The sequence below is a fragment of the Salminus brasiliensis genome, chromosome 22, assembly GCF_030463535.1.
Source record: "Salminus brasiliensis chromosome 22, fSalBra1.hap2, whole genome shotgun sequence".
NCBI lineage: Eukaryota > Metazoa > Chordata > Actinopteri > Characiformes > Bryconidae > Salminus > Salminus brasiliensis.
In genome coordinates, this window is record NC_132899.1 from 3,955,107 (window position 1) to 3,981,132 (window position 26,026).

At 42.9% G+C, this 26,026-nt stretch overlaps 2 protein-coding genes across 2 annotated transcripts; both read right to left on the reverse strand.

Moving 5' to 3' along the window:
- Window positions 1-402: 402 nt before the first annotated feature.
- Window positions 403-3,152, reverse strand: LOC140544390 (legumain-like). The gene is made up of 8 exons (XM_072667914.1): window positions 3,009-3,152; window positions 2,820-2,882; window positions 2,676-2,742; window positions 2,406-2,524; window positions 1,219-1,308; window positions 872-1,081; window positions 522-683; window positions 403-414 (listed from the first exon to the last, which is right to left on the reverse strand). The coding sequence occupies exons 1-8, from the start codon at window positions 3,150-3,152 to the stop codon at window positions 403-405; spliced, it is 867 nt and encodes a 288-aa protein (XP_072524015.1).
- A 12,436-nt stretch (window positions 3,153-15,588) lies between these two features.
- Window positions 15,589-20,483, reverse strand: LOC140544392 (legumain-like). The gene is made up of 13 exons (XM_072667915.1): window positions 20,409-20,483; window positions 20,230-20,327; window positions 20,008-20,089; window positions 19,791-19,882; window positions 19,514-19,589; window positions 19,372-19,434; window positions 19,202-19,268; window positions 18,857-18,972; window positions 18,658-18,747; window positions 16,709-16,930; window positions 16,294-16,455; window positions 16,045-16,115; window positions 15,589-15,634 (listed from the first exon to the last, which is right to left on the reverse strand). The coding sequence occupies exons 1-13, from the start codon at window positions 20,481-20,483 to the stop codon at window positions 15,589-15,591; spliced, it is 1,260 nt and encodes a 419-aa protein (XP_072524016.1).
- Between the last annotated feature and the right edge of the window lie 5,543 nt (window positions 20,484-26,026).

A 26,026-nucleotide genomic window follows, 5' to 3' on the forward strand; every position in this document is an offset into this window, starting at 1 on the left:
TCCAAATTCACAGTGAATTCGAAGTTTTTAGTTCATTTTACTCAAAAGCCCGGCACTGCTGCCTAACTTTGTACCATTACAAGAGCCCTTCCAGCTTCAAGTACGGCCCGGCTCGACCCGCCATCCCTCAAAATCCACGGAAGACGAGCGTCCAGACTATTTTCTGTCCTGCACCGAAGTGGTGGAAAGACCCTCCTCTTCTGAGAGTACTCAGGCGAAGAGAAGAGTATTATGGTCTCCTTACTGACTTGCGTTTAGTAGAGTCTAAGAATAGAGGATCTTTGAATTATTAGTCTATTCAGACTAGCTGAGGTTATTCTTAAGTAAATAGCAAAGCACTTTTGTAAGTCGGTCTGGAGAAGAGCGTCTGCTAAATGCCTTAAATGTAAATGTAACTGTAAGTTATTTAATGGACTTAAATGGCAATAAAAACAATGGAAAATTAGGAGTGACCATAGGGTAAGAAGTTGAGGTTTAATTAGTTAATTTAATAAAAAAAATGTAAGAAAGCTCTGTTTTACCTGATCCTCATGCCAGCCACTGAAGGTCAGTCTGAAATGTTCTGCTATGTCTTTCATATTACGCAGATGAGTCAGTGGACAGTGGGCTCTCCCTCCTTTGATGGTTTTAGCATTGGGGTGAGTAGCAATGGCGTTCACAGCCCTTTTAATCCTGGCTCTTTTCTTTAGGGAAAATCACATTCATATAATTTTAATACAGTAATGAAATTGAATTTGTGAATTACAGAAAAAAAAAAAAAAACATGACATTCATTTGGCATGGATTACACAATATACACAAATGTCTCAATTTGCCAAAGGTTCTGCTTGATAAATAATAATAGATTATATGAATTGGCTTCAGTCTTTACCTGCTCAAGTTTGCAAAGATCTCTCTCCAGAGCTCCTCTTTTCTCAAGGTTTCTCTCGCTCTCAATTTTCTTCTTTAGAATCATCAGTGAGACTTCATGGGATGGGGTAAGATGTGTTGGTGCAAAAGAGTTTGCTTTATGAGAATGTTCTGCCTGAGTTTCTGGGTCTGGACAACCCAAGAAGTCCCCGATGGCCAGTTTGCTGAGCTCCTGGACATAGAGAATAAAGGAAGCAGTTCAGGTGATTCAATTTTACAGTAGGTTTTACTGTAGGATTCTTTAGATTCGATTCAGTTCAAATGAATTAGAATACTTTTTGTTTGGTGAGAACCTTTGCAAGTACTTACTGTGTTTCCATAATGACAGGTGGTAGATTCAGTCACATTGCATCTCAAATACTGAAACTGGTCCTGGAAGGTTGTTCTGGTCAGGTCAGACTTTTTGAAAAAGAAATGTAAATAAAAACACTGTAAATAAAAAAGTCCTTATACTGTGTTGTGCCATCAGCTGTAACAGTACTACCACTCAACTTAGGATCTTATGTTCAGGGCTCAGCGATCTAATGCGCTGCCACTCTCGAGCCATGCTTTGCCATCAGCAGCCAGAGCCCAGAAAGCACAACTGGCTGTGCTCTTTCTAGGAGCGTAGATGAGCGCCTCCCCTCATCACTCTTAAGCGATGTTGGCTGGCACAGGTGTCTGTTAGCTGATACAATGAGGCTGGGGACCCTGCGCTTTCCTCCAAGTGTGTCAGCTGTCCGGCAATGATCACAATTGGCCATGTTTTTTTTTTTTTTTTTTTTTTTTAGTCTTCCAAGTGGATCAGAAGTCTAATATCATACCACTATGGCCAGGGGGTCGCAAGTTAAAATCCTGAGCTATGCTTTGCCATCAGTGTCCGGAGTCCATGTGGTACTGTAATAGGAAACACCGCTGTATCAAGAAATGAGCAGGTGAAATGTCTTCCCTTCATCAACTGTCCATCGAACATCTTCATGATAAATTAGAATGGAAATTGTGAGCCAGGCCCTCTTGTTCACCCCAAAAATGCTCTAACTGATACATGGGCAAAACGTCCCACAGGTAGCCAGTGTGCTATTACAGTGGTAGCGATGTCGGACAAGGTCGAAAGGCAGTAACTGGTGTGCTATCCCTGTGGTAGTGATGTTGAGTCAATAGGTATGTCTTCGCACCACTTTTCTTTACAATAATAGCTCAAACAAGTCTCAAGCTCAGCTTACCTTAGATTACAGTTACATTTAAGGCATTTAGCAGACGCTCTTCTCCAGAGCAACTTACAAAAGTGCTTTACTGTTTACTCAAGAAGAATCTCAGCAAGTTTCAATAGACTGAAATTCAAAGATCCTCTAATCTTAGACTCTATGGAGACCAGTATGGACTCAGTATGGAGTATGGAGACCATAATACTCTTCTCTTCGCCTGAGTACTCTCGGAAGAGAAGGGTCTTCAGTCTGGGTTTCAAGACAGTGAGTGACTCTGCCGTTCGTGTGTCAGTCTATATGCTATAGGCTCACCATTCTGCAGTGCAAAAGCCAACATGAAGTGAATTCATCAGCGAGATATGTATGTCTGTGTTCATCAAGGTAGCACGAATAAGAGCTGGTCCAGGGGTTGGCAGCAGACACTGCATGAACTAAAACACAAAGTAGGGAAACATCAGATCAGCATCCCTTTACTTCAGCCTCTCTTATTGGAGCACATGACTGTCAATGAGGACATTGTCCCCTTCTGGGTGAAATGAAAAAGCCATCTACCATCGATAAAGTCTAATCTAAACAGCTTACCGTTTATGTTTTTTGGGAGATGTTCAATCATGGATCCAGAGAAACAGCTTTCCATGTAAATCACCATCTGCAGTGTTGTACAGGACAATGTCAGTAACATGGCTTTCAGAAATGAAAGTCTGAGCATGTTGTGTTCCTACTGACCTTTGAGAACTGGTGGCATCTAGACATCTTAGTTATAGTGTCAACAAGGTCATACGCATGAAGCTGAAATGAGGTAAAGCATGTTAGATGCTGATTTTATGTATAAAATTAATACAGAATTATATATAATATATAATATTCATTAATGTATAAACTTCAGAAAACTAGGAAAACAGGAATACAGCTTACTGTATCACTGGGAAAGGCAAACAGTCCTTTACCCCCGTGATCCGACAGGTAGACAAAAATGGTGTCATTTTTACCGCTGTTGATGAAAACAGGTGGACAGTTTATTATTATTATTATTATTATTATTATTATTATTATTATCATAAATGAAATGGGCCTCATTAATAAATGAAATGGGCCTCATTAATAAATGAAAATCAGCCTCATAAATGAAATGGGCCTCATTAAAAAATGAAATGGTCCTCATAAATAAATGAAATGGGCCTCATTAATAAATGAAATGGGCCTAATAAATGAATTCGGCCTCATAAATAAATGAAAATCAGCCTCATAAATGAAATGGGCCTCATTAATAAATGAAATGGGCCTCATTAATAAATGAAATGGGCCTAATAAATGAAATGGGCCTCATTAATAAATGAAATGGGCCTCATTAATAAATGAAAATCAGCCTCATAAATGAAATGGGCCTCATAAATAAATGAAATGGGCCTCATTAATAAATGAAATGGGCCTCATGAATGAAATAGGCCTCATTAATAAATGAAATGGGCCTCATTAATAAATGAAATAGGCCTCATTAATAAATGAAATGGGCCTCATTAATAAATGAAAATCAGCCTCATAAATGAAATCGGTTTCATTAATAAATGAAATCGGACTCATTAATAAATGAAACCGCTCTCATAAGTTCAAGTCATTAATATCTCAATCGCTAATTTCTAACTAGAGAAAGCTATATCAATGATTTGAGTTCTGAAGGTTTCATTAATAATAGTATTACAATAACAACCAGTATTAAATGATATAAAGACGAACAAACTGGAATAAATAAATGAAGCAGTTATTAACACAAACTTCTCTAAACACAATAACACCCTCAGTCTGCGGCCGATGTATTTTTCGCAGATATATTGATTTTTTCTGTTATCTTCATCGGCCTGATAAAGGAATTTTGGCCGATGTTGCAACCGATAAGGTTTCGCACAAACAACGAGGCTCCCGAGCTGCAGAGTGAAGCTGCCTGCTGTATGGAAGTTTTTACAGTTTCAGCAGAGAACAACCAAACTGCTGTTTGCAATAAATGTTCGGCTGAGGTTCAGCGAGGGGGAAATGCAGCAAGGGCTTTCAACACCTCTAATCTAATCAGTCATTTGAGAATCCGTCATTCCACTGATGTTTATAAAGAATATGAAGCAGCTAGCATTAACAAGAAAACAGGGGCAGCAGCAGCAATCGGTGTGTCTTTAAAACCGGCATCTGAAAATGGCAGCAAATTTGCTAAAGACCGCAAAAAAGGCTCTTGACGACCAACCGTTCTCCGTTGTGGAGAACCGAGGACTGCTTGAGCATTTGGAACCACATCATGCTCTCCTGAGTCGTCGTTATTTTTCAGATGTTGCCCTGCCGGCTCTGTACGATGTTGTCGCCGCACATATACACGACCTACTCAAAGCTAATGTCGGAGACGTTAGCTTTACCACTGACATATGGACTTCGGATTTTAGTCCGATGAGTATGCTAAGCTTAACCGTACAGTGGAGTTCTGTACAGTCTCCGCTGCTTCTGAACACACCGAAGGGGATGGTGCACGTTGTGATCAGAGATAATGCTCGTAATATGGCTAAGACTATGGAGGAGAGCGGGATCGCTAGCTTGGGCTGTATGGCACGTACTTTACAGCTAGCCGTTAACGAAGGCGTCCTAAGCCAAAGAAGCATATCAGACTGCGTGTCCAGCGGGAGAAAGCTAGTCGGTCATTTTAAGCACTGCCATCTTGCTAGCTCCCATCTCAAAGACGTACAGAAACAACTGGGGATGAAAACTAATGTGTTACAACAAGATATTTCCACGAGGTGGAACAGCACGTTCCATATGACGAGGAGCGTGATGGAACGGTAGCGAGCGCTAGCTGCATATGCGGCAGATGATGGTTTTAACCAGGTAGATCTTCCAAAAACCTTCGAAAAACATGGTTCTATGTAGGACTGTTATTATGAGACCCCTTTTTGCTTAGAGTGCAGTTGGTAAAAGGTGGAACAAGACTATATAAACACAAGTAGAAAAAAACAGGGAAGCAGAGTTTTGCTGGGTCGCCATTGGCTGCATAGAATGAATGGTCAGTAGAAATTCAGCAATGGGCAGTTTGGGACCCAAATATCTGCTCTATGTTGTGAAAAAGGTTCTGTGGCCTAAAAGGACTTCTATTCTGTTTCCTGTAGCATTTCCTGTGACCCTGCCTGGAACCTGGAAGACCATAGCAACAACCTAAATCACCATGGCAACTAAATCACCCTCAGGGCCCAGACCTCATGAACATGGTTTGTCATTACAATGCTGGTGAGGTCGGTGGCCTTCGCTGTAGAGATGCTAATGCTGTGGAAGCAATGCTAAGCGAGGCCGGCGACCCCTGTGGTTGCGATGTTACCTCCACAGTAGAGATGTTGGGCGAGGCCAGTGGTCACTTTGGTAACGATGCTTATGGTGCATTATGGTGATAGGTAGAGAGGCTAGCAGCGCAGTAGGCAGTACCAGATAATGTCTCTTCTAGCCAACAAGGTTCTTCAGCCAATCAGTGAGCAGTACTGCCTCCTGCCCAACAAGTTTTTTAATCAAGTTCAGGTCATAATAAAACTGGATGGGATGGATTGGAAATGGAGAATCTGCACTTCCCACACAGTTTCTCCACCTCCACCTTCTCCAAGCCATTTTGCAGTGCAGCTCTCCAGCACAGCTCTGATTTACTGCTCTTCTGAAGACGATATGTCAGTGTGGTCAGTGTCTCCGACATTAGCTTTGAGTAGGTCGTGTATATGTGCGGCGACAACATCGTACAGGCGGGAGCCTCAGTGTATGTGTACGAAGAAGGCAACCGTCGCCTGGTCAGTGCTGGTTCCATGACAACTTAAATAAACCGAGCACTGAAATACGAACCCCTCGCAAAGCTCCGGATTGCCAGAATACGTATCCGGAATGTCCATCGGATACGGACTAGGGATGTGGCGGGGAGAAAAAAACGGCTCAGTGAGCCCTTGGATGTCACCCACTAGTTGGGTGACTGGCTGCCGTTGGTCCGCCTGTTGCTGCATCAGGTGACCAGCGGTCTCAGACACACTCAGCGGAGAGTGGTGCTGCTGCCCCAAGACTCGTCCTTGGGCGCGAGCAGCCAGATTCAGGGCACCCATCCCCAATGTTCGGGGGTTTAAGGCCGAGAATTCTGTCATGCTGGCTAGGCTAGACATTGATGGGTGAACACTCGCAGGGACGGTGCGATGCATGATTTATTAAATAAACAAGGGAAAACACAAGAATGCAGCAATAATCAGAGATAAAGGATAAACAAGACAAACTAGACAAAACAACGTGGGCTGAACCTGAAGGCCACCTGAGGCTGGTAGGTAGCCAGGGAGCAAAGCGAGACGGGGCAAACCCACCGGAGGGAGGAAGACTAGAACGTAAAACTACTAGCAAGACCATTAAAACAAAACCGCGCTCGTCAGGCGCGACTGAACTTACAAGACTCGAACTCGAGGGAATCGGACGCCGTATCCCACAGGCGACACACCGATAAGCCAGGAAGCGAACTCCCTCAGAACATGAACTGGCTCTTAAAGAGCGTACTCTAGAAACACACGTAGAATCCTCGTAACCTGAAGCCAACATACAGCTCGGCGTGGCAAGAACAATTCTCGGCAACGAGAAGATATCGTATGGCCCTTTATTCCCCAGCCTCAGGTGACCCAAATCAAAACATGATACAGACGCAAATGAACCACACATGGACAAAAATGGCGCAGTACATAAACGGCGGTCAACATAAATATCCTTGAACATGAAGCCTGTGGACCCCGGCTCGGGACCACCCTCGGGGTGGGCGCGGCGACGCGGACCTGTCAGTTAATTTTCAGAACTTTTTTTCAGTTTCAGAACTTTTAGCACTGTCACTTTGACTGACAGATTGTCAAGGATATTGTTTATTAATTGTTTATTTAAAAACTAGATTAAACAACAGTTGTCTCTGCAGATCTTTTAGCACTGTGACTTATACAGGAACTGTAACACAAAACTGTAAAATAGTTTCACTTCAGAAACTTTCTGTACATTAACAGTTTATTTATTTATTTATTTATTTTTTTTTTTTAAATTACAGTGCTTGTGTTGCATCAATCCAACTTGATTGTAGTCCTTTTTCTTGCACAACCATGACCTAATTGTCAGCCCTGCGGCGCCGCGCCCCCCCCCGGGGGCGGCTTCGGGCCGCGGTCCACAGGCTCCTCGGAACTTTTCAGTCAATGTTAGGTTAATTTCTATGTTCACGTACTTTCTGTTCCTCCCGTTGGTTTGCTCTCTAAGGACTTTTATGTTGACAGCGGTCGCAGTAAGGCGCCATGTTTTGTGTTTGTCTGATTTGTTTCACCTGAGTGCTGGAGTACAAAGGGAGCAAACGCAGAGGCATCGGCGCCGAGAATTACTCTTGCGATGCCAAGCTGTAAGGTTGGCTTCATGGTCTGGAGACTTCTAGGAAGTTCTACAAGTTCAAATAGTCTATGCTCTATCGGAGCGGTTTCTCGTTCAGGAGTTCGCTGTCTGGTACACCGGTTGGTCGCCAGGGTGATTTGGCGTCCGGTTCCCTAGCAACTGAGTCGAGTAAGTTCGTCAGCGCCTGACGAGCGCGGTTTGTTGTTTGTCCCCTCTCGCTTTGCTCCCGGACGGCTTTCCAGCCTCAGGTGGTTTTTCCAGGTTTATCCCCTTTCAGTTGTCACCTGTTTGTTTTCTGTTTCTGTTTATTGGACCCTGTACTCTGCTGCCTCGTTTTGTTTGTGTTTGTTCATTTTGGTTTGGTCATTAAAGACTGTTACTCTGCATTGCTCTGTCCCTGCGAGTGTTCCCTTGTCTCGCCTAGCCAGCATGACAGAATTCTCGGCCGACACCCTCCGAACAGCGGAGATGGACGCCTTGGATCACGCTGTTCGCGCCCAAGGTCAATTCTTGGGGCAGCAGCAACACACTCTGTTGAGCGTGTCAGAGACTGTGGGCCACCTGGCGCAGCAACAGGTGGGCCAGCAGCACCAAGTCACCCAACTAGTGGGTGACGTTCAGGGGCTCACGAATCTAGTAAAGACTTCGTTGGAGCCTGCTAGCTCTCCCGGTCCCGTCTGCACACCCCATAGCGCGTATCCGGTTGGCAAACCGGATACGTACAGTGGCAATCCGGAGCTTTGCGAGGGGTTCTTGCTTCAGTGTGAGGTCTTCTTTAAGAACTCCCCGACCGGCACTGACCAGGCGAAGATCGCCTTTATAGTATCCCGGCTCGCAGGGAAGGCTCTGGATTGGGCCACTGCCACCTGGAGGGAGCTTAGCGAAGGATCCCTCTCGGAATGCCTTAAACATTTTAAGGCGGTGTTTTTACACCCCCGAGAGGGACTCACCAAGGGCGACCTGCTGCTGCACATGGAGCAGGGCTCCCAGTCGGCGGCTCAATACGCCCTGGAGTTCCGTACTCTGGCGGCAGGGAGCGGATGGAATCAGCCGGCCCTCTTGGCCCTGTTTCGTAACGGGTTGAACCCCCGTCTGCAGCGGGAGCTGGCCTGTCGGGGCGAGACGTTGGAGCTGGACGACTTCATCGCGCTCGCGATCCTGGGGGATCGGTAGCCTGCCCCAAGAAGCAGGCCAGCCAAGGTGCGCCAGGGAATATTGGACTCTCCTGTTCAGCGGGTACAGCGGCCCCCGCCTCACCAAGTACACCGGAGAGTGAGCCCATGGAGGTGGGTCTTGGCCGCTTGGCACCGGAGGAACGCGGTCGTAGGCTCAGAGAGGGGCTATGCTTCTACTGCGGGGAAGCGGGGCATCGTCGCAGAGACTGCCGGAGGAGGATCCTGATGGCTTCTCGCCCTAACACCGATGGGCGCGGGGAGGGGACTCCTCGCGCTAATGCGGTGAGTCTGCCCGTTCCGGGGCTAGTGTCTAGGTCGATCACGTTGCCGGTATTAGTGACCTACCGGTCTCAGTGTGTGTGTGTTGCAGCGTTGATCGACTGCGGCGCGGAGGGGAGCTTCCTGAGGGCCGACATCGTGGAGCGTCTGGGAATCCCGGTGGAGGAACTCCAGAGACCTCTCCGCATCACCGCCCTGGACGGGCAGCCCATGGGTCCTCGCCCCATTACCCACGTGACCACTGAGGTCCACCTAGCCGCGAGTTTCCTGCACCAGGAGGAGGCCTCACTGCTGGTACTCCCGGCCTCCGAGCATGCTCTGATACTAGGTCTGCCATGGCTAGGTAAACACAACCCGCACATCTCCTGGCCAGACAGGGAGATAGTATCTTGGTCCTCGTATTGCCGCACACACTGCCTCAATCTCGCCCCCCCCTTAGCGTCGGATCCACCTCGGTGGAGAGCCCTGAACCCGAAACCCTAGTTGTCTTGCCGTCCGAGTATGAGGACCTTGCCAATGTCTTCTCCAAGTCCGGTGCGGCTAAGCTTCCCCCCCACCGCCCGTACGACTGCGCCATCGACCTAGTAGAGGGAGCGGTCTTACCTAAAGCGCGAGTTTACCCCCTCACTAGGGAGGAGGAACGGGCGATGGAGGATTATATAGATGAAGCCTTAGCACAGGGGTACATCACGCCGTCTAAGTCTCCCGTAGCGTCAGGGTTTTTCTTCATTCAGAAGAAAGGGGGGGGGGGGTTGAGGCCGTGTATAGACTACCGGGCGCTTAACGCTTTTACCAGGCGCTTCCCCTATCCCATGCCTATTCGTGGTGGAGGTGGATGCCTCCGGTACAGGGGTGGGGGCCGTCCTGTCACAGAGACAGGAGGTAAGCGACCGCTTACACCCCATTGCGTTCTATTCCAAGAAGCTCACAGGAGCAGAGAGGAACTACGGGGTAGGGGATCGGGAGCTCTTAGCGGTTAAGATGGCACTGTCGGAGTGGCGTCATTGGTTGGAGGGAGCTGCCCACCCATTCCTAGTCCTTACTGACCATAAGAACCTCGAGTATCTCCAGCAAGCTAAGTGTCTGAACCCCAGACAAGCCAGGTGGTCCCTGTTTTTCGCCAGGTTCCAGTTCCACATCACATACAGGCCGGGCTCCCGTAACACTAAGGCAGATGCCCTCTCCCGCATCCACCAAACGGCGGAGGGGGGGAGGTCGACCCGGTACCCTTGTTACCACCTTCGGTCTCCGTCGCGGCAATTCATTGGGACCTAGATACAGAGATAGCCAAGGCACTTTCCCGCACCGTCGTTCCCACCGTGTGCCCCCCAGACAAGGTCTACGTACCTAGCACGTTCCAGGAGAGGCTCATTGGCTGGGCCCACGCCTCTCCAACAGCCGGCCACCCAGGTGAGACCCGTACCTTCCACCTACTGGCGGCCAAGTACTGGTGGGAGGGAATGCGGGCAGACATTCACCGTATAACCTGCGCCCTGTGCAAAACCCCCAAGACGCTCCCTTCGGGGAAGCTCATGCCTCTGCCCGTCCCCGACCGCCCGTGGTCTCACCTGGCGGTAGACTTTGTCACGGATCTGCCCGAATCCGGGGGTTACACGGTGGTGATGACGGTGGTAGATCGTTTCTCGAGGGGGGTTAAGTTCATCCCGTTCCCTACGTTGCCCACAGCCATGCAGGCAGCCCAAGCCCTGGTAGACCATGTCCTCCGGAATTTCGGAATCCCGGAGGACATAGTATCAGACCGAGGGGCCCAGTTCACATCCCGGGTGTGGGGTGCGTTTTGCGAGCACCTGGGGGTGAGTGTAAGTCTTTCCTCAGGAAACCACCCTCAGACCAATGGCCAGTGCGAGCGCACTAACCAGGAGCTGGGGAAGTTTCTGCGAATCTACTGTCACGACTACCCCAGCGACTGGTCGCGGTATCTGGTTTGGGCCGAGATGGCCCAGAACTCGCTGAGGTGCGCGACCACTGGCCTCACCCCCTATCAGTGCATGTTAGGCTACCAACCCCCGTTGGCCCCTTGGACTGCTGCGGAGACCCAGGTACCAGCAGTAGACGCATGGATGCGCCGCAGCGAAGCCGTCTGGGCCAAGACCCATCAGCACATACAGACCTTCCTGCGGCGCTACAAAACTCGGGCTGATCGGAAGCGTGAGGAGACCCCGTCATACGCGCCTGGAGATCGCGTATGGGTCTCAACACGGAACATTCGGTCTGGTCTTCCGTCTCAGAAACTGGCAACTAAGTACATGGGTCCATTCGAGGTTGTCAAACACATCAATGAGGTTTCTGTTAAGGTTCGTTTACCCCCACACTCACGAATGCATCCTGTGTTTCATGTTTCGCAGCTCAAGCCTGTGGTGTCTGGGCCCCTGGACGAGGCCACCCCGGCGGACACGCCGCCGGAGCCGGTAGAGGTGGAAGGGACGCCCGCTTACACGGTCCGGCGAGTACTGGACTCCCGACGGCGCGGGGGCCGACTGCAGTATCTGTTGGACTGGGAAGGGTATGGTCCGGAGGAACGCTCCTGGGAACCGGCTGGTAACGTCCTGGACCCGGCATTGGTCCAGGGGTTTCATGAACGCTATCCGGACAAGCCGGCTCCCAGGCCTCGTGGTCGCCCCAAGAAGTCGCGGGCCCCCGCCCGTGGAGGGCTCTCCAGCCGGCAGGTGCCGCGGTCCGTCTCGTCGGACCGAGCGGGCCCGCTCCCGGACGTTCTGGGGTCTCAGGCATCTGGCCGGCGACCGGGGCGTCCCCGTTGGGGGACCCGACCGGCCGCCTCAGGGGGGGCTACTGTCAGCCCTGCGGCACCCCGGGGGCGGCTTCGGGCCGCGGTCCACAGGCTCCTCGGAACTTTTCAGTCTATGTTAGGTTAATTTCCCTTGTCTCGCCTAGCCAGCATGACACGAATATATTGTGTACATGATAGTATGTGGTATGTTCAGAAAGGGCTTTTAAGTCCAAGATTATTATTTTATTATACTGGTGGTTCCCAATACTAAGATAACCACCTGCCCTGCACATTGTGTTTGCCATGCTCTGAACACACCTGATCCAGATTATCTGCTGATCACCGTACAACAAACACTGCGTCAGTCTTGTCTATAGGTGTATTAAAACCTAGTTGAACATCTACCTTCAGCAAGCAACACAGCTCCTGTTCCTGTTCCTCCAGAAACACTGTAGACTGCTGGTTTTCTGATTTCCACTATACTAAAGCCTGAAAGGTGGGATTGATACTTTTTAAAAACCCACTCTTATTCAGACAAGCCCTGAGCCCTGCACCACCATCGGGTAGAGGTTCACTTAAACAGTCTGCTGATTGGCTGGGTGAGAAGTCTTTTGTTTCATCATAGCAATGGTAGAGCTTGCCAGTCTGTGACAGAGGTTGCACAAGTATGCAGGTCCTGTTCTTAAGTAGAAGCACAAATATTCCAGGTAGAAAATACAAATGAGTCAATTTTGAGGTATGATTCAAATGTATACTCAAGTAAATTACATGCTCCAAGGTGTACTTAAAGTAGAAAAGTATTTATTAAAAAGAGCTTCTAATTTTTGATTTTAAACATTAAAAAAAATAATTTAGAGTTACAGATGAACACAACCATGCCATTGAGTATAATGATAATGGTTTATGCAAGAACTGGAGCATCATCTGCAAAATCATACACAACATTTAAATTTTTAACATTTTAATATATGTTTTCATACAGATAAAACAAGTAGATTAATGTAATTAAAAGTTTACCAGTAACTAAGTTTACCAGTTTCATATTCACAGAGGAAAAATGGTTCCACCATGATACCCTGAACATGTGATTAACACGAACAGCCCGTTTCTGTCTTTTCACTCGGATCTTAACATTTACTGATTTATAATATACAATTTATAATAAATAATATTTCTATTATAATTACCAACATCCTTCTTTATATATCACAGTGACAGCAGTGGACCACTCGGGGCTCCTTTTTAAACAAGCAACATAAAAAATGACACCACCCAGCTGTGTTTGTTTTCAGTTATTTACTGGTTTTACGAGACTGGTGATAAAGTTACAGTTAATCCAGAAAACTGGTGAAATGTTGTGTCAATGGTATTTAGAATAGAAATCTGTCAATGGTATTTGTTCAGATTTAGAAACCTGTTTCTCAGGCCACTAAATAAAATCCCACCTGATAGAACTAATCTAACTCTTTTGAACTGGTGAAACTGATAGGCAGCATTAATCTCTGTTAAACATCATTAGAAAGCTATGTAGAGATGTCTATAGTCTTTGAGTACACTGAATATAACAGTGTGAAAAACAGTAGATCAAACATAGTAGTTTTACCAGGTAAGGCTGCATGAGTGTTAGTTAGGTTTTCTATCAGTGGGGTTCATTACATTAGTTTCATGAAAAAGAAATCATTTTAATCCGATTACAGCGTTCGCACATTCAGATTCACTAACATCAGCCTGTGATTAGCTGCCTGGTTAGAAACTGTGCAGTTAAAAAATAGTTCATATAAACATTTAAAGTAACAAGTAAGTTTTAAAGTGTAGTCAGTAAAAAGTACAGATTGTGCTTGTGAAATGTAAGGAGTAGAAATAAAAAGTATTAAGTGACAGAGTGAGCTTCTGCCCATAGATATTTGGCCTGACCACTATTGGACAGGGTTCCTGCTGCCCAATGTCTAACCTTGATCCTAGAGGACCCCATGCCCTGCACATTTTAGAGGTTTCCTCATCTAACACACTACCTTTAATTCAGGAAGGGCTTGTTAATGAGCTGATGAGCTGGATCAGATGTGTTGGGAGCAGGATAAACTAAAATGTGCAGGGCAGGAGGTCCAAGGTTGGGAGCTACTCCTACCCACCATGCAGTTTCTCACAGTGCATTCTTAAATGTAGCCATCTAAAATCATAATGTTATATATTATGAATTATTATCAAATAAAAAGGATGTGTGTAGAAATTATGCTTACATCTTGACATGATTAGTCATTTCAGTACTATGGTATTTAAAATGCAGTGCCCTCTGTCTTCAGTTCAGCCAAAGAAGGGACAGTTAGGACTAAGGGTATTTTGAATAACTCAAGGTTGAGGTCTTTTGGATGCAAGTACTATAGCGCTACAGCTTTATTCTGTTCAAGGGGAACCTACTGTAGGAATAGAAAAGGGGAATGTTTTCAGGGGTGCCGTATAGGGGGGGAAGGGCGATTTAAAGGGCCTGTGACTGACTGAGTACCAGTATAATATCTTTCCATGGGGCCCTGGCAGCGTTACTGTTGACACTGTTGACAAGAACCCCCCGGTTTAAAGCATTCATTATTCTTAGTAAGGTGTTCTTGAAACAGTGAAGTACATTCTTTTATTTTGTGTGCACAGATGGGAGGTCTTCTGAACCGGGTGGGGGGGAGGGATCTAAAGTTCTGAGCAGAAGAATTAGAGAGAAAAATAGAAGGGTTACAAAAAAAGGGTTACCATTTTATTTATGTTTGGCCAAAACTAGAACACAAAGAGAAGGTGACAAACCAAATGGTGAACACAACAAACCTGGGACTGGGAGGAGCAGAGAGTGACGTGGGATGAGCAGGAATGAACTGATATCTAAATGAGGGAAGGGGACAAATAAAACCCTCAAGCCTAGCTTGGGATGCAGGGGAAACTCAAACTGAGAACCAGAGCCGCGCTCTGAGTAAACAAAAGCATAAACCAGATCAGAATACCAGCCAACATGAACACAATTCCCGGCAGTGAGTAGCAGTAGGGAAGCTCCTTAAATGCTCCCAGTCCCAGGTGTAACACATGAACACGGAATAAACACAAATGAACCGGAAATGAGGTGGAAGTCTATATGGGCCTGTGGGCGGCGACCCAGGATTGCCCCGGGGGGAGGGTGAGATAACAAGGGCCTGACAGAATGTGGGTTCAGTCGTCGCTTTAGTCTCTATTTGTGAGGAGTTTGGTGTGTTTTCCTGGTGTCCATATAGGTTTCCTCCCAAAAACACATATGATAGGTGACTCATTAAGGCATTTTTCCTTAATTTATAGGTTCACTTTGTTTTACTTTTAATGGAAGTCAATGTAAAAAGATTTAATTCCGAATCATATTGGAAAAAAGTGAACAATATGTTATGACCAAGTCTGGGTTAGGTTGTAACAAGATACAGAGGTGTATATTGAAAGCTCTGAATGTTACAGATGTGATTAAACAAACAAAACAGAACAACAAACTCAGTCTATTTACAGATTTACAATAAATTTGTTTATTCCAAGTCCAGAGTCAAAATAAGGAAAAGGGTATGGGAACAAGTTAAAAAACAGCATCCTCCTGTGTGGGGTGGACACCATCCATAACTATAAGACCAGGTTTGCCCTCGAACTTTCACCAATTATCTATAAAGCCCACATGATTTTCTGAACACCACTTAGACATCCAATGGTTCAGCGCTGTGAGTCTGCTGTAAGACTCATTGCCACGCCTCATTAGGATGGGGCCAGAGCATATTGCAGCATCAAAAATTGTCTGGGCCAGTTTGATCACCTCTTTAATATTACTAATTTAATATTACTCTTTAATATTAGTGACTATAGATCCATTTCCCCTCAGTTTTACACCATCATTTTTATATTTTAGCTTTCATTAGAATCTTTGTGAAGAGCGCACGCTGGTTATCACCTGTTTGATCCTACAAAAAAGAAAAATCAGAGACAGAATTACCACAGCAGAAAGATATGGTGTATGCATAAACAATAAATGAGAAATTCTGGCATTATTTTAGGAAATGCATTCTTATAAAATAAAGATGCCAAAATTGGTTATATTATTAAACACAACTAGTGAAATAGATGGTATAACAATAATAACTAGAAGATAAAAAGAATAAAATATGAATAAAAATGATTAATTAACAGAAAACTGAGCTAAACAAAAGTCTTTTGCTGCATAGTATCTGTTTAATAATCATTTTATATTCATTCTTTGAAATTATATGCAGTGGCTCACCTCCTGGGGGCATTCTTTTTTCTGTAATATATAGTATAGTAGTATAGTATAGTATAGTAGTGTATGCAGTTTTAATGAATTTTGTTGACTGACCTGGCAACCTCCACTCCAGACTCAAAAAGGTTCACAAACACATGCATATGTGACAGAATATAGCCATCGTCCTAAAGAGACATAGAAACTTCCATTAGTTTGCATATATGAGTAGTAAAAGATAAGCAATGTGCAGTGTGTGCTGGAAAGATACATATATACGTACAGTGTGACACCATAAAGCTGAAGAGGAATATAATAAAAGATTATATTTAATAATATTTAAGACAAATATGAGAAATCTCACACCTGCTCATGCCACTCAGTGAAGGTCATCCTGAAATGCTCCGCTACATCTTTCATATCATGCAGGCGAGTGAGAGGACGTCTCTCGTTCAGTGCTCGGAGGCCTTGTTCTGGCCAGGAACGCTCAGCAATTTTGTGCATTGTCTTTTTAATGTCAGCTCTTGTCTTAAAAAATAATAACCATATGCAAATGAATGAATGATTACAATTAAACACATTGTAAGTGTTTTGTGTTTGAGTAGATTGGGATTACTCCTTAATAAATGATACATGTTTCTGCTCTGTGTAAATGTCTAAAATTAGTTAGATAAGATTTCAGCTTGAATTCAGAATGGTGAAAACTGAGTCAGGATTATGAGTAATGAGTAATTAACCTGTGATTATAAAATATTGCAGTTTAGAGGGAACATTATCAGACCTTGCGAAGCTTTTTGTAATCTTGCTGTAGAGCTTCCTTTTTCTCTGGGTCATTTTCACTTTCAATTCTTTCCTTGTACATTAGCAGTGGGACGTCATGAGATGGGGTGAGATGTGTTAGCATGAAAGGCACAGATGCACCAGCAGTCAGATCTGCTGGCCTGCGCCGAGCTCTGACGTCAGAGCTACCCAAGAAGTCACTAATGAACAGTTTGCGAAGTGCCTGGAAAACAATGAGGGAAAAAAACACTCTGCTTTAAGTTTATATTTAAAACTAGATTGAAAGAATTGATTGTTGTTTGAATTTGTACATATTACTTAAGGGGCAGATTATTATTATTATAATTACCAAATAATAATGTGTAAAATCTGTATATTAATAACTAAATGAGTCTAGGATTCAAGCGGTTAAGTCAAATTTCAGGTAATTTTTGTGGTGAAAGCAAATATTTTAGTAAAACTAAAATAAAAAGATACAAACTGCATACAAAGATGAACTTGATGAAATACGATGCCACACAGGGTTGTTATCGTAAGTAATAGTAATATCATAGACTCTAAACAAAAGGGGTTCTATGGAGTACTAGAGTACTATAGAGTAGAGTAGTCACTTTATACAACAGGAATAGACATAAACAAACATATTTATATTTAGCTCCACTCTCTCAGAGACTATACCTGTCTCGTAAATGTACATATCAGAGAATTTCTACAGATCCCTCCTGTCTTTGTATATTCTGTATTTTGTGTGTATTTTGTATTTGTTTAATATAATTTTTATATAATGTTTATATAACTATTTTAATATATTTAGTATGTATATAGTTTTGTCCTCCTGTAGAGCATCAACCTGAGCCTCACCACAAGCATTTCACTGCGTAAATATCCTGACATGTTGTGCAAATGACAAATAAACCTGAAACTAGAGTACTATAGTAGAGTATCGCCACACGTCTCGCCACCCTCCCCCTATCTTACAAATTTCACTTATGACATTTCTTCTGGTGTCAAGGACAAATAAGCGCTATAATTGTTGTGAGTACACACTTTTCAGTCCATTCCTCCTTGTAAAAATGGTTTTCACTGTTGACACTACTTTTCTTTGTACCGAAAAAATTATGAACACGCCATTGTACTTTCTGGTTATTAGCCCACTGTTGTCGATTACGAGCATGCCTTGCTATTGCAAGTCTCAGTGACGTCACTGACGTCATAAAAATCCTTACAGTCTAAGTGATTATGGAAAATAAAGACAGAAGTCTTTATCAGTTTTTTTATGGTTCTGGGCCCCTAATAAACTTTATTTAGGTCTGAACCTAGACCGAAATCCACCTATTTTAGTACCCCTGCTCTAGATCTTGTGCTTGATTCCTCCTCAGCAGAATAATGCGGCATGACTGTGCATGGGACTGATAAGCCCAAATGGACTTTAGACCAGTTTAATCCCCTATGTATTGTGCAGAGGGGTGCCGCTTGGGTGGGTAAGTTAGGATAATTCTAAGGGCCTGTGATTGACATGGATCCCAAACACTTAAGAATTGAGAATTCCCCTCTTGAGTCAGTTCTTTCGTTATGAAAAGCACCATATAAGTGAAACTAAATTGAATCTACAAAATGTTTTCCATCAATGCATAGAACCCCTTTGAAGAAGTATTTAAAGAAGCCGCTGTGATGTTATGGCTCTATCCAATTTAAGGGTTCTTCCTAAACCCTCATTTTATGTGGACGTTATTTAAAACGGTTCCTCACACTCACACAGCTCTTTAAATATATTCTTTAAAGGCAAGAAGCCTTTTGACAGCTATAGTTTTAAAACAGTAGAGAATTTCATTGCATATTACCCCTGGTTGTCCACATACCTTTGACCACACTGTGTATCTAAATGCATGTTTAATCACTATGAGGATGTAGATGCTGTTCCATTCCGTAGTATGTTTAGACCATACGTACCATGTTTCCGTACTGACAAGGGGTAGATCCGCTCATCTTGCCTGTCACATACTCAAACTGATCCTGGAAGGTTGTCTGAGTGAGGTCAACCTGTTTGAAGAGGAAACAGATGTACTGTTAATAAACTGTTACTGCACTGTGGTTTTACCCAGTAAAACATTCTAATTTAAGTGACTGTTTGCAATAATAGAAAACTCACTTTCTCACAGTGGCGTAGCCACCATGAACTGAATTCACCAGCGAGATATGTTTTTCCTCGTTTTTTGAAACAGGCATGATGAGGCTCGTCAGGATTGGAGGCAGACACTCCATAAACTAGAACACAAAGGGAAAAATATCAAGTCTTCCATCAGTCCATCAGCAGCACATCCTATTAAAAACAGCAGAATTTAATAAGAACACAATTAATTACAGAGTTAACACCAGAAGGAGGCTGAGTCAGCATCCTCAGATACATTTAATTAAACATACTGATCTCCTCTGAGGAGAGAGAGATAAACATCTGGTACAGTTCACTGCAGGTAAAGTTCAGGATAAAACTTGCCCTGGATGTTTTTTGGGAGATGTTCAATCATGGATCCAGAGAAACAGCTTTCAATGTAAATCACCATCTGCAGTGTTGGACAGGACAATGTCAATATCATTGCTTTCAAAAATCTACCTAAATATATCAACACATGAAATGTTGAGATGTTGCATATGTTGATTACTGACCTTTGAGAACTGCTGGCGGTTAGACATCTTGTTTATAGTGTCAAGAAGGTCACTCGCATAAAGCTGAAATGAGGTAAAGCATCTTTGATACTGATCTTTACTAAACGTGTACAATTCTGAAAACTCGTAAAACACAGCTTACTCTATCACTGGGAAAAGCAAACAGTCCTTGAGCCCCGTGATCCGACAGGAAGATGAAAATGGTGTCATTTTTACCGCTGTTGAAGAAAACAGTGAGACAGTTCATGAATATGACCATCTTGTTTAATTAGCTGCTGTTGTTTAAAACCCTTAAAACACCCACTGACTGCCAAAGAATAGCCCAAGCAGTTTCTACAGAATGCATTAGTGTGTAATAAACCTTGCTGTGTTAATGGGTTAAATTTTGTTCAACACTAATAAAAAACAGGAGAAATTACCTTTTCAGGACCTTTTTTGGTCCCCCTCCCTGTTTGTTAACACCTGCTTCATCTCCACGGAGCACAGCCAGAAAGTTTCTGGCTGATACATCCTGTACAGAGCAGTTCAATAGATACTTAGTGAATTATTTTGACAGACTGAATGTAATTGTTTTATATAAACTTACAAACCAATCAGGCAGCATATAGGTACAATGAAAACCTAAAGCACACATACTAGTCTGGTGTAGTCTTTCAGAACTCCTGGATAAACGTTTGGGCCACCAGGCACATTGATGATTTCTCCTGGATTTGGGTTCCTGTTGAGAGGAGCAAAAAAAAAAAAAAGCTGGAGACTTTCTGCTTCCACTTTCCACTCCACACACACATCATCTCAGTTTACCAGCAAATACAGACGTTATATTCAGCCATTACAGGATAAAAATAAAAATCCACTTACTCTGCATTGTAAGCTATATCATCATACATCATCACTGCAATCTGCTCATCTGGAATGCCGTTGTGGTGAACCATCTGATAGGCATGGCACACATCAGCCTGATCAATAGATAAGAAGGTTTAATACAATTGTATATTTAGAAATACAGGAATCTCTCAAATTTGAAACTGTGGTCATACCTGATGTCTGTAATTGTTCCAACCCATGGAACCAGCAGCCAGAAGAACCCACTGCTTGCTCTGTGTCACTCTCATCTTTGAAGTCAATAAAAGAAACTGTCTTAAAATATTTAAAATGAATATTTTTTATACAAAAATGATTTTAATGAACATTACCTAACCGTGCACCCTTACCAGATAAGTATTACAGAATCTCACAATATATAAATATGTATGTGCAATTACTCATTTTATATGTATTTTTTTTTTATTTATTTTATTTTACATCATATTGTTGAATCATTTGATGATATAGCTTCCAATGTAAAAAGGATCTTTAGAAAGCACCTTGGAAAAGTATTCACTCCCTTAAGAATCATCATATTTGAATATTTGTCTGCCCCTCACAATTATGTAGTTTTATTAATTGGTATATTTGAAAAGGCTGGCACAGTGGCACCACAGGTAGTATGTGTGTCGCACAGCTCAAAGGGCCTGGGGGTGTTCAGGAGCAAGGAATTGTACCTTGTGAGGAGTTTGGTGTGTGCGGTCTGTATGGGTTTCCTCAGGGCACCCACCCTCCAAAACCACACATGGTATGTCAAAAGGTTATGCTGAATTGCCCCTGGGTATGAGTGTGAAAGTGAATTAATATGTGTGGTACCCTGCTATTGCCTGATGCCCTGCCCACAGTGTTTTCCTGCCTTCCTCCTCGGGATTCTGGGCAGGCTCTGGACCCACCGCGTCTCTGATCAGGAAGAAGAAGATGGAATAAGAAGGATAAATCATGGTACATGAATGTGTAGATGTTTCATGGATGTGTGGCAGTATTGAATATAATATAATTTTACCTTTGGGGAGAGGACCATGACTGAAGCACATTCTCCCAATCTAACGTCCTATGATAAATACCATCTCTACCTTGTCTATGTAACAATGATAAAGTCTTTTCAATATCTGTTGGACACCTGTGAGACTTGAGCACCTGTTCCCCATGCTGCCAACCTCTGCCAGTTCTCCATGCATGCATACAATACTTCACTTCCAGATGACACCCGCTGTTTGCTAGCTTGTTTGTTCCTTTTTTACTCCAAGTCATTTCTTTATATTCTTTAATATTAGCTGTGCTTTATTTATCTTACTTTACATTAAGATACACTTGTAAAATAAATGGTAGACATGTCAGTGCTCTTAATGTCATGTTGTCTCAGTCTGCATTTCTTAATTTGGAGCAGTTTAGTCAATGTCACATTTATGTCATAAGAGCCCCTCAAAGTCCAACTGTGCAATCCCATGTTCAGTAAGTTTACCACACACACTGTTATTGCTTTTGTCAGGTCCGTGTCGCCGCGCCTGCCCTGGGGGCGGTTTCGGTCCGCAGGCTCCTCGGGACTTTAAAGTTGATGTTTAGTTGATTTCACTTTCAGTCATTTCACTTCAGTATTCACGTTCACGTCACTTCACCACGGACTTTTATGTTGACAGTATGTTCATGTGTCACGCCATGTTTTCTGTTGTGCTCACGTGTGTTTGATTTACGTTCATTGTATTCATTGATTTGGTTCACCTGAGGCTGTGGTATTTAGGGAGCGAACGCTAACTCCCCTTTGCCGAGAATTTGCCGTTCTGAGCCAACCTGGAGTGTCGGCGTCTGTCCAAGAAGTCGAGTATCTTGTTAGGTCTTCACTTCTGTGAGAGTCCTTCACGTTTCTAGAGTCCTGCTGGGCTATCCCTGTTCATGAGAGTGCTTCTGCTCTGTTTGGTTCTGAGTTGCCTCAGGGGTACGGCGACTGATCCCTTGGCTTCTTGTCCACGTCCTGTAAGTTTTGTTGCGCCTGACGAGCGCTGTTAACGCTTCTCCCTTGCTTTATTTACTGGCACTGCCAGCGTTCTTAGTTTCTAGTATTATCTCCCGATTTGTGTTATCCCGCTCACGCCTAGCTCCCTGGCTATCCTGCAGCCTCAGGTGGCTTTCTTATTTTGCCCCGTTTACGTGTTTGTTTTCTGTTACCAGTTTTACCCTGAACTTTGCTGCCGCAACTGGTTTATTTTTATCCCCCATTTGTTTATTAAAGATCTTGCATTGCACCGTCCCTGCGAGAGTTCACCAGTCATTGTCAGACCTAGCCAGTCATGACAGCTTTTACAAAAGCTATGCTTATAGGTGTGGATGTTATGTGTTACTGTAAACTGTACTGAGTTTTGATGCATTTCTTCACTGTCAAGCAAAAATCTTGCATCTCCATTTTTGCCCATTTTGACTTTTTGCCATAATGTGAAGCTGGCAGTTGTTCTTTAAATTGTGTACAAATTTTATCCTAAATGGATCAATATAAATTCTCAAAAATTACTTTCAAATAATTATTTTTACATTGGCTTCTATCCAAAGTCAGGGTAAAGTTGCTATTTGTGTGATATTAGGTTTTTGCATAACAGTGATATTTTCTTACAAAGACATTACGTAGCCTATTTGATCTCATTGGTCATGCACAGAAAGCAGAATTAACTGAACAGATAAAAATATATGAACTTGCTGTTAATAACAAATTCAAAATGTTACATAATTACAAAACAAATACACATACCATTTTACTAGACACAGTTGCCCTCAAGTATTAAGTATAACCTAACAATAAAATTAAAATAATTTATTAGAAGGCCCTGTTGTTTTAGTCCTCTTCATAACCTTCTTCACATTTCTGCCTGATTGAAGTACTTTAAGAACTGTACCACTTCAGAAAAATCATACTGTCCCAGATTGGACATTTAAGAAGTCATCACAGCTTGTGAAATACCTACATCAAACAGACCTGTGCCCCACATTAAGCAGCTTTATCTAAAATCCTTTTAATTTAACCTTTAAAGAAATTATATTATGTTATAGAACAACTACACAGTATATATTAAAGTGATATTAAAATTATTTTTTGCAGGAATATTTTGTAAACTGTAAAAACAAAGAAACAAACAAAAACTCTTTGCATATTGTTATTGTTGGAAGCTTAAAGTTTACACAGATGAATAATATTGCTCTAAAACCCTTAAAATTGGCCTCTAACAGTGAATTATTTAAAAAGCTTTAACAATGAATGACCCTCAAAATACCTTTTGTACCTTTTTTCATTTAATTTGAATAGTGCACTGGAGACATACCTGATGTATGTCCTCTGCAGAGTCGGAATCAGAGGGTGAGCTCCATAAGAAACCCATCTTAGAACCTAAGAAAATAGAAGAGAGTAAATATGTGAAATATGTACAATACTATGTATATAATGTTTCAGTAAAATGTTTTCAATTTAATTGTGAACCCTTATTACATTTGTTTAGTGGCAGGTGTTACCTGAGTGTTACTAAAAACTACAAAAGGCAGATTCTGTTTGTTGTAACATGATGAAATTGTAAACATGACTTTGAGCTAGTACAGTATGTAGGAAATCATGTTGATAGTCATATGGTCACCGTGACTCTCCATGCATGCATACAATACTTCACTTCCAGATGACACCCGCTGTTTGCTAGCTTGTTTGTTCCTTTCTTTATATTCTTAAATATTAGCTTTGCCTTATTTATCTTACTTTACATTACTTTGTCATATAAGTGGTGTGTACAGTATCATGGTATTAACATGTTGGTACTGACTTGTCAACATGTTATTATCCATATTGACTTGTGTTTAGTAGTGTCTATGCTCAGGGAGGGAGGGATCTTGAATATTGAAGTGCCAATATTTTGACCATGTAGGTGTGTAGTGAATAGGAACAGGAAAATCAGTTAAACTCATTGTTAATGAGACTGTTTATAAAATTGTATAAAGTCTTTCTAAAATATCTAAAATACATTAACTAAAACCTAATAAAATTTGACAACACTTAACCAGTTGTACCTGTTCAGCCAAACAAAGAGCACAAAGAGAAAAAGTACTATAACCAGTAACCTGAAACTTTAGGTTGTTCTTGAAATGTACATCTGTTTCCTGTCATAAACCATAGCATAGTGGTGAAATTAAATTCACTGTCATATTTACAGCTCAGAAACATTCATTATTAACAAGCAGTAAAGTAGACTACCCCACAGAAATAGGTTCGGATGGGGAAACATACCTTAAAACAATTGACTGCTGTTTCCAAGTGTAGCAGACTTGAGATTGTAGTGATGCTTATATAACCATGCACATACATCCACTCAAGAACTGGATATCTGTTGAATTATTCTAAATAAAAGTAGGAACAGTAAGCACATTCAGCAAGAACAGCTCCTTGTATAAGCATCTATACTATTCTTCTGCGCATGTACAATGTTTATAAAATACACATCTGTAAATACACCAATCAGTCATAACATTTAAAATCACTGACAGGTAAAGTGAATAACATCGAAGGAGTGGATATATTAGTTAGCAAGTGAACAGTCAGCTCTTGAAGGTGATAAAGTTATGTAAAAGCAGAAAAATGGACAGGTTTAAGACCCTTAGCTACTTTGAGGAGAACCAAACTGTGATGTTCAAGAATCCATGCAGCTAAAGCTGCCGAACTGCCATCGGTTCTGATTATCCTCTCTGCAGCTTTTGACACAGTGGACCACAAGATCCTCCTATGTGTCCTCAGCAGCCTGGGAATTACCGGCTCTGCATAGCGATGGTTTGCATCGTCCCTGCAGGGACGCTAATACCAGGTAACATGGCTCTCATGGTAAAGTGATATCCTCTCATGGATTCTCTTACCACTGTTACGCAGATGACCCTGGAATACAGCACAGAACTTCTCAAGGAACTCAGGGAAGCTCTTACTCTCTTAGCTCCACCCAGGGGACAGGAAACTACAAATACCATCTTGGGTGGTGGCTGCGTTGGAATGGCTCTGTCATTACACAAGCCACAAGCAATATGGTGTGATCACATTTCTCTGGCCATATGATAGACAAGTCTGGGCACTTGTCTGACTGCATTGTGCCAAGTGTAAAGTTTGGTTGAGGGAAGATTATGGTGTGGGGTTGTTTTTCAGGAGTTGGGCTTGGCCCTTTTGTTCCAGTGAAAGGAACTCTTAATGCTTTTGCAGACAAAGAGATTTTGGTCAGTTTCATGCGGGAACAGTTTGGGGGTTGAAGAACTGGACTGGCCTGCACAGAGTCCTGACCTCAACCTGCCAGAACACCTTTAGGATGAATTAGAGTGAAGAGTGCGAGCCAGGCCTTCTTGTCCAACATTAGTGTCTAACCTCACAAATGCGCTTCTGGAGGAATGGTTGAAAATTCTCATAAACACATACAAGATTTGAAGCTGTTATAGCTGCAAAGGGTGGCCCGACATTATATTAAACTCTATGGTTTGAGAATGGGATGTCACTCAATGATCAATGTTCATATGCGTGCGAAGGAAGACGAGCGTATACTAATGGCAAGATAGTGTACATTCCTACAAACTAGAAATTATAATATAATTTCTTGTTTAGTTTTATTTAAAGTTTATTTAAATGTTTGATGTTTATTGTTGCACCATGGGGTCTGAGAGTACTGCAATCTTTTGTCTTATAAATATTGCGGTTTTGACAATAAAGCTGACTTTGACTTGACTAGCTGTGAGAAGAGACAGCTAAAAAGTCATTCTCAACCAATGTAAAAAACATAACAACAAACATGCAAAT